Genomic DNA, 13,164 nt, shown 5'->3' on the forward strand with positions numbered 1-13,164 from the left:
GTCATCACCTCATCTGATTAAACTTGTGTTTAAGTTCTTGCTGAATCTAAAACTATGCAAAGATCAACCAAATGCTTCATCTGCCAAGAACGGAACGTACTATTTTATTCAATCACATTGTGAACTATATCTGGAGAACATTCACGTGAGCGGTCAGCTTTAGCATCAGAAGTTGCAGTCTGAGGTTCCACTGTAATTGTTACCAGGCCTGGTAACAAAATTCTCTTTGTTAGCCTGCATTATTATAAAAAATGAACATAAATTAAATAGAGTTGTTCTGTTACTGATACAGTGTTTTATTTAAACTCTTCATTTGTGATGTAAAAGTTAATCCCTCTTGGTTTTGTGCATCTGCACTTTGAAGTTGATACTGCAGAGCTTTACTTGTTTTGCACTCAAGCAGCCAATTACATGAAACTCAAACTTGGCGTAGCTTGTCTACTAGCAGCTCCCGTGTTGGAGAACACATGGAGTCATCCTGATTGAACAAATGGAGAAGAGAAAGTGCAGTTTTAAAGGAAAGTGGATCTCACCTAATAATATTATTGATTATGTTATTAAATTATTTAACACATAATTTGCAGAAGAAATGGAGAATTCACCCAGCAGCTGTACTTTGGCAATAGTCACGCTGCTGCTAATTTCATCTTATTAACTGCATCACAAATCACACCAACACATCTTGTTGTGCAAAGGGGAAAAAAAATGCATCATTTTTATTGTTTTGTGAAACTTATGTCTCAGCACATTGGATACTTTTCCCATTGTGTTGGGATCCTAGCAAAGAAGGCTTAAAGCTCATTAAAAAGAAACAAGGAATAGCTTTTGGTTTGTGAGTGAATGTTGATCCATTTTTTGGAGTGCATAAGGTTGCTGCATTGAATCCTGTTGACACAAAGCAAAGACTAAAGCTCTCCTGATATCACTCAGTTGCTTTTAAGACACTACTACAAAGAGTGAAATCTGGCCATATGTAATTTGGTGTTTTCTGAATGTGCAGCAAATTGAAGTGTTTATGTATAATATTAATTACCTGCTAGAAGTCTCTCCTCATTTTCATTGCTGGAGATCTGAATTAAGCTAGTGTATGAGTAGCAGAACTGGGAGTGAAATACCACTGGCTAGAGAAGAAATAATTCAGATAATTTAAATAATTTATTTAGATAACTTGTATAGATTTTGTATAATTTGTATAACCTGTGATTTTGTATGGAGAGTGGATCCCAGTGTGTAGTAACTTGTGTTACTGTAACTAGGTAAGGCTAGTTCATATAATTCTAGCTGAAAATTAAGTAACAAAGGTACTTCTAACATTTGCAACAGAGTAAGTTGTACAGACATCTAGCCTCATTTTAGTTGTAATTTGTACATTGTTGCATCTGTGTATATACTACTGGCAGTCTGAAATGCTGTGGCTCAATCAAGGCAGTGTCATGCTTGAGAAGCTGTACCACAGCCTTGCAGCGCGAGCAACTCCTGCAGCACTGCATTTCATGGCAATTCCCTTAACTGAAGTTAAATCACATGCAGGTAGATGTGTTGTTTTCATCTGCAGCACAAATTTACCCACCATCATCACCATGGTCTCAATCTGCGTGCTGTGTGTCTTCCTTCTGAGGTGGCACAAGCTTAATGCTACAGTACATTAATTTCAGTAATCCCTCCAGAATGTGTCTGTAGCAATCCTGTACATCTATACTTCACTGTGTTTCTGTCGTATTCTTCCTTTGCTTCTTGCACTTATTATTTGTAGTTCTGCCTATTGTACAGGCTCCTTTTTTTTCTCACAAGAGGAATTTCATTTATAAAATAGATTTTTTTGGTGTGCTTAGTGCTTTTATTGTAGTTTTGGTTTTCAAACTGTGAATGAGGTTCCACGTATAGTTGTGTGGGAATATTTCCTTGCATAAAGATGAGTGAATCTTAATTGTGGCCTTGGAATTGCTTTACCATGTTGAAGTCTTTTTGCTTGGTTTTGAATACAAGTAGAGTTTTCTGTAATTATTCAAATGCTGAATTCAACTGTAGGAAAGAGGATGAAGGCAAAATCCTACTCATGTTGCTATTCCTCAAGCTGTGTACAGCAGCCATCTGCTCCTTTGTATGGCACCCAATAAGGCATTTTGAAATCATGCCTACCCATTCCTCCTCTCTATTCAACAGAGGAATGGGTAGGCATGATTTCAAAATGCCTTGGTGGGCACTACATATCATCTTAGATGATATTACATATCATCTTAAAAACTGAGAAAGGCCATGGATGAATGAACAAGTGAAAGCATTGCAAGGCGTATTTCTGTTTGTTTCACTGGTTTGGCGTGTCCTCACCCTGTGATTTCTTGATTCACAGATGTCTTATGATATGTTCTTAAAAGGCTATTAATTAAGAAATACTATTGGTAGTTTTAGATAGGTTTTGTTGCTGTTTTCATTATTGTTTTTCACTTGGGCTCAGGAATGTTTGTTTTTCAGTGACACTTGTTATAGATTACCTGAAGAGGTGAGACAGGATCTGTGAGAAGAGGTGATATCTTTTATGAGACCAATTGATGTAATCAGAAAAAAAAAGATTAACTTTCAGCTATGCAAAATTTTTCACACTGGAATCTGTTGGCTTTGAACTGCCTAATAACTGCCTTCTCTGCCTGCAAAGGAAGAAAAGCAGTTTCTTCTTTCTCTTTTTATGAATTATTTTATTTGGGAGTCATGCAAGATATTGGAGCAGTTAAATTTTTCTGCAGCTAAGGCTGATCATTGTGTTTATAACTGATTCATTCTTTTAATTCTTAGGAAAATAATGTAGTAAATTTTCATTCAGGACAATACTCTCTTGTAATCCCAGATTATTTTAGAGACGATCAGAAGTGTGAACGAACCCATAAAAAATGTGGTATCTCACTGATACCTTTATGGTTTGGAACCTTAACTGAGAAGCTTTCTCTTCATGTGTCAGTGTGTTTTGAGGCCATCACTTTTAGATTATGCATATTCTAATTTTCCCATTACTTTATGATATTCTTTTTTAAAAAAATAATATAATGAGACAGGCATGGCTTCCCAGTAGTCTTCTTGCTATTTGCTAGATTCACTACAAATAAATACATATCTACTGCAGGAATATTGTGTGTTAGAGACATATTCCATCTGAGTGGTAAACTTTGAAATAATTGGAAGAACACCGCAGATGCTAAAATTTATATTTCATACGTTATGAAATGTATCTATGTATGAAGTTATTTTTTATTGTTCTTGCTCAGACTGAGTGCCATTATGCCCCATGAAAAGTCCAATTAGAATCTGAAAGGAGAATTTACAAAGTAGTTTACAAAGAGCTGAAAACCACAGGCTGGTTCTTATTATGGGTATCTCCATGGGTTAAAACAAAAATAGAAGACAATCTGTTCACTACATTGCAAAAAGCCGTGTTAGCAAAGAGGCATCATTATTGCTCTAAATAAAGCAATTGTGTTATTTCAGATGTTTTTTATAGCATAGGAAATGGATGTGGGATGCATTGAGGTATTTGGCATTTTGTGGTGGTAGTGCTGCAAGATTCTGAAATCATCAGCCCACCTCCATTTCTGTGAAGCTGAGGGCCCTCATCATCCTGTGGAAATACTGCTGGCGAGGTTTCCCTGGGAGCTTTTTAGCACAAGCACTATTCTGCTAAGAGATGTTTTCCACGGGTCCTTGTCCTTGTTACCCAAGGACAGCAAACTGAATGTTTCCTGGCGTATATTACAGGAATGCGTCTTGCTAAGAGTGTATTGAACACTTTTTTGCATCTTGCTGGGCTATATACATTGAACTTCATGACACTATTTCATTTTTAGGCACCTTAGAACGGCAGAGGCATTCCTTGAAAGATAGAAAATAAAGGACATATAAAACTCAGAACAATGTCATCTGAAAGTTCACATCTTGATTGATAAGTCCGGATTTTTGTTCTTTTTCTTTGATATGTTCTTACTTTTGTCTGTTAGCTGAATAATAGATTGTTATTTCAATATATTTTGACTCGGAACCATTTGTCTTGAAGGTGCTTTTTTCACCTTTTTCTTTTAGATACTTTATAATATAGTTCTATAATTTTGTTGTTTTTTTCCTACACAAATGCAAATAAATTTTTCAGCATTGAGTAGCACCACATGAAGTCCTACCTTCATTTGATGAAAGACTGAATTCAAAAGAAATCATAGAATGGCTTGGTTTGGAAGAGATCTCAAAGATCATCCGGTTTTAAATTCCCTTGCTGTGAGCAGAGTTGAAATCACTAAATTGCAAGATCAGGCTGCCTAGGGCCTCATCCAACCTGGCTGTAAATGCTTCCAGGTTTGGATCATCCACAGCTTCACTGCGCAGCCTGTGGCAGGGCCTCATCACCCTCTCAGTGAAGAATTTCCCCCTGAAAACTAGTGTAGGTTTCCCCTCTGTTACTTTAAAACCGTTACCCTTGTCCTGTCACTATCCATCCATGTAGAAAATTTTATTTCCCTCTTGCTTAAAAGCTCCTTTTGGTATTGGAAGGCTGCTATCGGAGCTCCCCTAAGCCTTAATAGTAGGTATGTATAGTATTTAGCTACTCCATTCTGTGACAAAAGTTTTGTTGAAAGTGGTTTGCTATCAATCCTATCTAAAAATCCATTGTCACCATTCCTAATACGCTAGAATCCTAGCAATGCATGCCAGCCTTGGAGGCAAGGACCCTCTCAGTGTTCCACCTTAGTGTGCACTGTTACATCATTATGTCTTACTAGGTTATCTTGCTTCCTTTGTATTCTTTCACTGATATATCAGTGGAGAAATAATTGTAATGCATTCAGTATTTTAAGGCCTTGCTCTACTGCTTTGTTCTACTTCCTAGAAACCTTTCTGGTGTCTGTATTCATTAGTTAATTCCCTTCCCTATACCTTGAAGATATATCTATCACTATGACCTTTTTTCCTTTTCCTCAGTTTCACCTAAGTTAAGTATGTTAGGTCTTTTTTGTTGTTGTTCTATCAACTGAAGTAATTAACTGTCTGTGTTTAAATCTTTAGCCTTAGTCTTTTGATACTGTCCTAGTTAGAAGGCATGGAGTAGAGGAAATATTTGAGAACATGTCAGCATAGGAATGACAGCACTTCACATTTGAATGCTGAAAAAGAGATCTCCACTGTAAATATGCTGTGATAGAAAACAGTGCAGCCTGAGTTTTACTTTTTGAGCTTTCAGTCTGTTTCTTTGCAAATTCCATCAGAAATTACGAGATTTTAAGATTTTATTAGTAGACATCACACATGAAGGAGCTGTGAGGCAGCATCCCTGAAGCCTGTTTGTGCCTCTTCCAAAGAGAGTGTGGCTGGTGGTAATGGGGAACGTCTGATCCTGATACTTTGAGGACGGCTGATAAATCTCTTTGTTTAGTGCCAGGCTCGGTGCCTACAGCTAGACTCCTGCATGGTGCCAGTTGTGGTGCCAGATGTTATGTGTTAGGGATCAGAAGATAGTCGCAGTAGCTCATACAGCTCCATGCAAGATGGCTTTAACAAAATAGTGGAGGTTCTAAGAGTGATGCTGCTAGCTGGAGGTTAGCCTGCAAGAGCTTCCCAGCAGTGCAGTGCTTATCTTGTATGCCAGGCTTAAAAAAATAAGATTTCGTACACTCACTCTCTCCTTTTTTTTTAATTTAAATTATGATTATGTTTTGGTTTATGGCTATTGCAAGCAGGACGAATTTGGGAACTTTCTGAAACTTTTTACTTATAGCAGATATGAGTAATTCAAGGAAAACATCAACATCCCTTTTGAAAGTGACTTCATTATAATGATTCTCTTGTGTTGCGGACTTCTTTCAAAGCATCAATACTATTAATGCCAAAGACATTAATATCTCTACATTAACATTTAGATAGAAATTTTATTAGAAGAGGAGAGTTTCAAATGAAATATGAAGTCTCCCTCTTGCTGTTATAGCATATTTCTATTAAAAAAATGACTTGCTAGTTTAGTTTTTTTGTTGTTGAAAAAATTTGGTGCAGTAACTTCAAAGATACTCTGTTACAAACTCTTCTCAACTCTCCAGGCATTTCGTGATACACTTCTCCTTTTCCTGGAAAGACAAAAGACCAATTCCCCATCACTCTGAGACTGTCCCCTTCAACAGCTGTGTGCAAGTGCCCCTTTGGGTAACATCTTGCAATATATGCCCTGTGCAGAAACCGTGATGATGATTTAACTGTTTATGTCTCTTTGATCCGCTTAACTTAAACATTATATTATGTAAGCAGGCAGTCTACTATGTATATAAATAGAAGCCCAGAAGATGTCTATTACTGACTACATCTGTATAACAAAGTCATGTTTGACAGGAGAGAAAACATACAATAATCTGCTTTGATTTAGTAGATTTTTGCCCCTTGGCTTGGTGGTTGGGCATGTTATACGATGTACTGTACTGTTTCTCTGCATGGATCTTCTGGCTCCAAGTACTTCAGCTGTTATATTTTTCACTTAAATGACAATCTTTTTCATTTTAGTACAGCAAAATGAAGACAGCAGCATAAGAAAATGTGTTAACTCTGTTTTTCTATCCTGTCCAGAGAATACTGGCTTCCTGGGATCTTTATAGTAGTCAGCCTTTGGTTCAGTATTTGTATTTGTAATCCCTATGTTTTCTTTTCTGTCACAGGTTTTTCATTATTCTTATACAGCTTCATACGTGATTTACAACATTCACACACGGTAGGAAAAACTGTTCTTTCAATTTGATGTCATTGTCACTAAATCTATAGATAAAGCAATGCCAAAGTATTCAAGTAAAAATCTTTACTTTCTTTTCAAGGGAAGTTTGGGAGTTAAACCCTCCAGAAGTAGAGGATTCAGTATTACAGTATGCGGCATGGGGTGTCCAAGGGCAGCAACTGGTAAGCACAGTCATTCAAAATGCTATGAGAAGCAGTTCAATAATTTATTTACTCTAGATAGAAATAAAAACCAAAATTAAAAACCTTAAGGTCACTTTTGTTACATGGCTTTTACCTAGAAGCTGCATTAACTGTATACTGGATGTTAGTATCTTTTTGTTCCAGGTCTTTGGGGATGTTTTAATTTTCATAAAAAGTAATATGTCTTACTTTGTTTCTTTGTTTTTTAGTTGTTTTCTTCTCGTTGTTGTTTGAGCTTTTTTTTTCCTAATAAGCAAAGTCTTTAATTTTGTATTTATTGAAAGAGTCAAACTTTCATCTAAATATACACCCAAGTAATTCTTATGATAGGCATGTTTATGGCCATGACTATGAGAACAGCAAAATTGAAAGTAAAGTTTTTAACTGCACGATCAATGAAAACTGTGTACGGTAGCAAGAGGCTTAACATTCAAAAGTGGATGTGATAAATAAAATCAATTATTTTTCATTAAAAGTGTTACTGCCAAGATAATTTGTGCTGCATTTAATTCATAGTAGTAAAAACAAAAATACTGTTTTATATAATGTTTTCTATCAGAAGTTTGATCATGTTTTATGAACATAAATCACTCTTTGTGACCAACCCCAATATGAGAAGTAAAAAATAGTGATTTTTGAAACAGTGTTGATTTTAAACTGATGGTAGATGAAGACAAGAGGAAGACTTATAAAAACCTCTAAGCTTCTACTCTCTGAATAGAGAATTCACATATCTTTGAGGTAACAATCTAATAAAATAATTAATGCTAACCTGCCTGATCTGAGAGCCTCTTTGAATGTGTGACTTGTTTATGTAGATAGTTTGTAAGTTCAGTGTCTTGCTTATTCATCAGGGTGGTGGGAACATAAAAAATGGTTCTGGTTGGAAAGCACTGTATCAAGTAAGTGGAGTCAGGAAGGAAAAAAAATCGGTATGTTTGATATGCTTTAATAATTGACCACATTAATTTACCAATAATGAGAGCATGGTGACAGAATTGATGGTAACAAATATGTAAATTATTTATGAGATGGTTTATGGAATGCAGCGGGCTGTGCAGGTTGTAACAGAATGGTGATGCATTTGCAAAACAGAGCAGAATTAAAAACCATTTTAAATTAATTGCTGTTTGTAAGACTTTTTCTGTGCTATTCTCTAATCTAAAGTGCAACTAGAAGTACATGCGGTGATTACTGAGATGTGAATTTTTTGTATTCCTGAGGTTTGTCTTAAGGACAGGGACAGACTTAACTATCAAAAGCTTCAGAAAAAAATAAGAAATCAGAATAACACTGGATCTGTTTTACCTAGATTGTCATACTGGAAATAGGTATGAATAACTTTACATACAAGCAGAGATTGTATCCTATTAAGTCTCAGAACTGGAAAAAGAAGGAAAATAACCAGTCTTTTTTAGGTCCCGTCTAAATCATGCAAAATTGAAAAATCGAAAATCGTAATTTATACTTTGATGAAGATAATATTGCTTTTCTTTTTAATGTCCTAGTAAAGTTAATGTCATGCTTTAAAAATATCTTTTCCTGATTCTGAGGCTTTATGGTGCCATATGGTCTGCAGAATCAGAAATTTGTATCTTTGATTAAAACACAAAATCTGTGCACCCTCAATGATACCAGGTATTGCTATATAGATGTAAACTTGCAATGGCAGCATACTTAGGGTCACTTTGATGAGACTCTTTCACAAGAGTGTTCTCTTGAAGCTATTTATATGGCAAAAGGTGGTTTCTAAATGACAGATGTGCATTGCCAAATTACCCTTGAACTTCAGCATTCATGTTGAGGTAGACCTCTGAAATGAAAAAGAGTAGAACCGTTCCAGTTTTCACTAACTTGGTGCTATGACTGGTCCTTGATGAAACAGTTTGGGATAACACGTGCAGTTGAATCAACTGTTTCTTGCTCTTTAGCTAGAGTAGTGGATTCTGTAAAGATTAAGAGAAAAGCTCAGAGAAACATCTGCTGTTTGAGTCATGACATTTTAGTGTAAAATTAAAACTGCCTTTTGGGAGAGCAAACTTTTGTCTAATGAGTTAATGCATTTTAATGTCACATAGCTGTTATTTTTGAGGACTGTTTCCAAGGTCATATTCTTTAAAATACAGTGTTTTGAATGTGTTAAAAGTGTGCTAGATCTATATACTATTTCTGTGTATCTTGATATGTTAGGGATTTTTTTATGTAGTTGTTAAGTGTTTGTCATATTTGCTGAACATGAAGTTTAGCCAAATAATTCCAGGGAACATAAAGCAGCACAAGTAAATACCTAACTGATTTCATCAATATTTATCTATCTCTTGTTTACTTGATTAGAGAACTCACCACATGTGTCTGAGAAAGATATCCTACATGTGGCAGGGAGGCCTTATCAAGGAGAATGTTGCTGTTTTCAAAATACCCTATTCTTATTCAATGTCTGCTCCAGTACTTTGTAGCAAATGACTCCATGCTGGACTTGGCATGGAGGCAGGGTTGGGAGCACTGGACAGCAGGAGAAAGCTGTCTTTGTTTATTCAGTGAGACATATTAGAAGTCTGAATGTAAAATCTATTTCCAAAATACACAGTTTCCTATGAGAGATACAGTGTTCCTCCAGAGCACTTGATGCAATATGGATAGTTTTTATTGTCTGTCACCAGAAAGATTACTTAAAGTAGCAATCAGTGATGTGCGGCTAGAAGGTCTTCAGTTTGTCTGATCTTTTAAGAAAAAGTTTTACATAGTTGACACCTTAATTTCACTCTAGGTGGCACATGTTTATTTTATATGACGTTCTTTCTATTCACTTCTATCCATCTAAATCACTTTGCCTTTGTATTTACAGTAGGTATTTTATGTTATTTATTGAACTGAGCTTATTATTCTTATGATATACTATGTGATTGTGAAAGGAACTGTTGGATAAGCATAAATAATGGTAGATTTAGTTATGTATGAATGCTTATTTGTAAATAAATCCATATTTTAAAATGGCAGAAATAAAGCACATGGTTTAGCTCTCTAGAATACTAAAAAATAAATAACTTTGTAGAAGCTTGATAGCTTTCTTCATCAAAAATTGATCCCATCAACAAGAAAGCATTATTAAATGGTAGAACTGAAGATGAGCTTTTATTATGCTTTAACACAATTTAACTTCTCATTGTGTAGAATTATCTATTATCTTTTACACACAATGAACGATTTGTTGACTGCAGCTGAACTGTGGGTTCAAGTTGCTCTCATCAAATTTTGGAAAATGTATAAAATATTAGAGAACAAATTTTCCCTCTTGTTCCAATATTGGAAAGGATAATCATAACTAAAGAGGCACGGAAGCGGAAGTATTTACAAAAAGAAAATGAGAGAACAAAGAAAAAATAAAGGAAAAGGACCTCACTTTATATTAAAACTATGTAAAACCGAACAAAAGGAAACTCATTAACAAAACAGAGACAAACTTGATTTTATTACAAAAATAAACACACTAATTCAAGAACCCCCTGCTTTACTGTCATTCAGCATTGTCAAAGCTGTACTGCTTGGAAATCCATTTTATCTTCTCTTCTTATCAACATTTATAGCCCTGCCCAAATGAAAGCACCTTTTGGACTTGTGACAATTCCTTACTGCCTTGTTTATGTATTGTGTTAGAATACTGTTTTAGTTGATACTGCAGGGAAAAAAAAAAAAAAAAAAAAGTTTTCTGATGTTATATTGTTTGCCAATTAACCACAAAGCTGATTTTGGTAAATCAGGAGTTAGTGGGACTGTGCTGGACACATGCCTTGCTGAGCAGATTCTTTAAGAACCAGGATTTGCTAAAAGCTTCATTTACAATTTGTTTTATCAAAGTTCAAAACAACATTTCTGTAAAAATGTGGGTAACTTTCTGGGATACGTTTGTGTTTGTGCATAATAAATGCTGTCGGTACTTGGCACCCCCTCCTGGCAAAAATCCGATGTTTGCAAATGAGGAAGAAGATATCTCAGTGTTTGTGAGCCAAGTAGAAGCTTAATTAACACTACTTAAGTAAGTCTTAAATAAATATATTTAATCTGTTTTTACTTTCAAAGTCTTTTGATCTTTGGACTTGAAGTATTTTAATGTAAGTAACTTAAAATGACATATGGAAATGTCAAGGTTTTATTTCATCTTTCCTTTTGCTCGTGATGCTAATGAGGCAAATGGCAGTAAAACTGAGAGGAATATGTCATCTTCAATTTATTTTGAAAACTAGAAATAAACAAGAACATTTTAATATGATATTAAACTTAAGTATGATTATTGTTATTTTAAAAGCCCACTGGGAAGTTGGTTGGGCGCTGGAACAGGCTCCACAGGGCAGTGGTCACAGCCCCAACCTGACAGAGTTTAAAGAGCATTTGGACACTGCTCTCAGAACTATGAGTTGGATTCCAGGTGATCCTTTTTGAAGCCAAGAGTTGGGCTGGATGATACATGTGGGTATTTTCCGATTCAGGATACTCTTAAGATTCTGTGAATCTATTTTCTTTTCCAAATATTTCTATCCATAATTTTAGATTTCATCTGGGAAACTTCTTAGATAAAATATACTAAATGGTCAGATGCTGTTATGAAATTATATGGAAGACTTACTAGCATACTTGAAAAAGCTCTTTGCTTCTTTTATTTTTTCTACCTAAACTGATTCTGTTTTTTTAGGATCTCTGTTTAACAGAAGAAATATAATAGTTCTCTTCACATAAGAATCAATTACCTGATAGTTTAGTGAAACTATATTCTTCAGTAATCTACTGCTAGACATTGAATTTGCTCTTAAATTTCTCAAACCAGCATTGTAAAAAGTAGCTATTCTTTGCCTTTCCATCTAAATTATTAAACTCAAAAAAACTGAATGATTAGCTTCTCTGAAAGTATTCTACAGATCTAATTTCCATCTTCTATTATTAAGTGCCCCTTCATTTAAAAATAGAGTTGGAGAAGATAAGTGCTAAATGCGTGCTCTCTGGTTTCAAAAATGATACTCAGTATGAAATAATTTTTCTGCATCTCAGAAAAAAAAGGAAGTGGAGAATGCCATTTGGGCAAACAGATAAAAATATATTTTTATCAAAGATTGGGTGTATTTCTTATAGCTTTTGAGAGCTGTAAAGAGCATGGACATTTAGGAGTGGAAGCAAGGCATTGGTGAGCACAGAAGTTCCTTTGTCACTTAATTGCGTAGTGAAATGCAATGAATGTGTCCTGGTATCAAAGGTAATTTTAAGATTTCAAGTGGTAAAGGTTAGATATTGCTAGCCCTGTGTGAAGATAGCTACTTGGCACCATCTGAAAGATGTGAAGGAATAATGAGAAAATCATGTTTTATAGGGGCATTATTCCACTGCTACAGTTTTTCATGTGAAACAGTAAAAGGCCCAACATCTCCATAGTACATATAGAGTATAGAGTACATACAGAGTATATAGAATAATATGAGAGTGGAGATAAAAGATGTTTATCCTTCCCTCTCCCGGATTCTCACAATAAAAGATGTCTTCTCACTTCCTGATTCTTGTTCTGCTGTCACAACTTTAGAATGCAACTAATTTGTAAGTCAGTATCTAAAACATGCACGCATGTAAATGAACTTTTGTATTCACTTTCATATCTGTAACTGTTTCGTAAGCAAATATATTGGAAATCTGCCATATCATCATGCTAGAAAGCCAATTATTTTTCTATATTTGTTTATTTGTTTATATATATTTACACACAGTTCACTCAAAGAGGAGTACAAATAGACATAGATGCAAACATTTGGTAAGAGCAAACACTGGGATTTGTCTTCATAGCAGCCTGCAGGGAGCAAAGAAAGCAGAAGTGCTTCCCTCTCATCTAGAGTATCCAGTTGTTCAACATGTATGTGTAACAAAGTGTATCTGAATGTTCACGCTTAATTCTGTTAGCTAATATTAACTGCAGTTCCAATGGCTCATAAAATAGGACTGCTGTACTTCTTGTGTGAAAATTGCATACCTTTTATTAATGCAGAAACAGAAGTATAAAATTCTTTAGATACAGCCACCCAGGAAAACTAAATATACAGTCAAGGAGAAGAGGGATCAAAATCTGATTGTACTCTTCTGCTAAATCAGAATTGGGGAAGATGAAGTAGCAGGATTTATTGCAGATTGCATTTTCACAAACTCTGAAATCCACACAAAAGCACTGCAGGCAAACCTATAGCTGTGGATCATTAATGTATTCAT

The 13,164-nt window shown here is 35.2% G+C and overlaps 1 protein-coding gene across 8 annotated transcripts in view; it reads left to right on the top strand.

Moving 5' to 3' along the window:
• Nucleotides 1-13,164, top strand: part of DPP10 (dipeptidyl peptidase like 10) — a 355,631-nt gene that overhangs the window by 288,918 nt on the left and 53,549 nt on the right. For all 8 annotated transcript variants that reach the window (XR_007378432.1, XR_007378431.1, XM_048952390.1 and 5 more), the window contains exons 6-7: nucleotides 6,672-6,724; nucleotides 6,825-6,906. Coding sequence is in view for 6 of the 8 variants with exons in the window: in XM_048952390.1 (XP_048808347.1) it covers nucleotides 6,672-6,724; nucleotides 6,825-6,906 (135 nt within the window). In the remaining 2 variants the exon portion in view is untranslated. The remainder of the gene's footprint in view (nucleotides 1-6,671; nucleotides 6,725-6,824; nucleotides 6,907-13,164) is intronic.

Source organism: Lagopus muta, chromosome 8 (assembly GCF_023343835.1).
Source record: "Lagopus muta isolate bLagMut1 chromosome 8, bLagMut1 primary, whole genome shotgun sequence".
In the NCBI taxonomy this organism is placed as follows: domain Eukaryota; kingdom Metazoa; phylum Chordata; class Aves; order Galliformes; family Phasianidae; genus Lagopus; species Lagopus muta.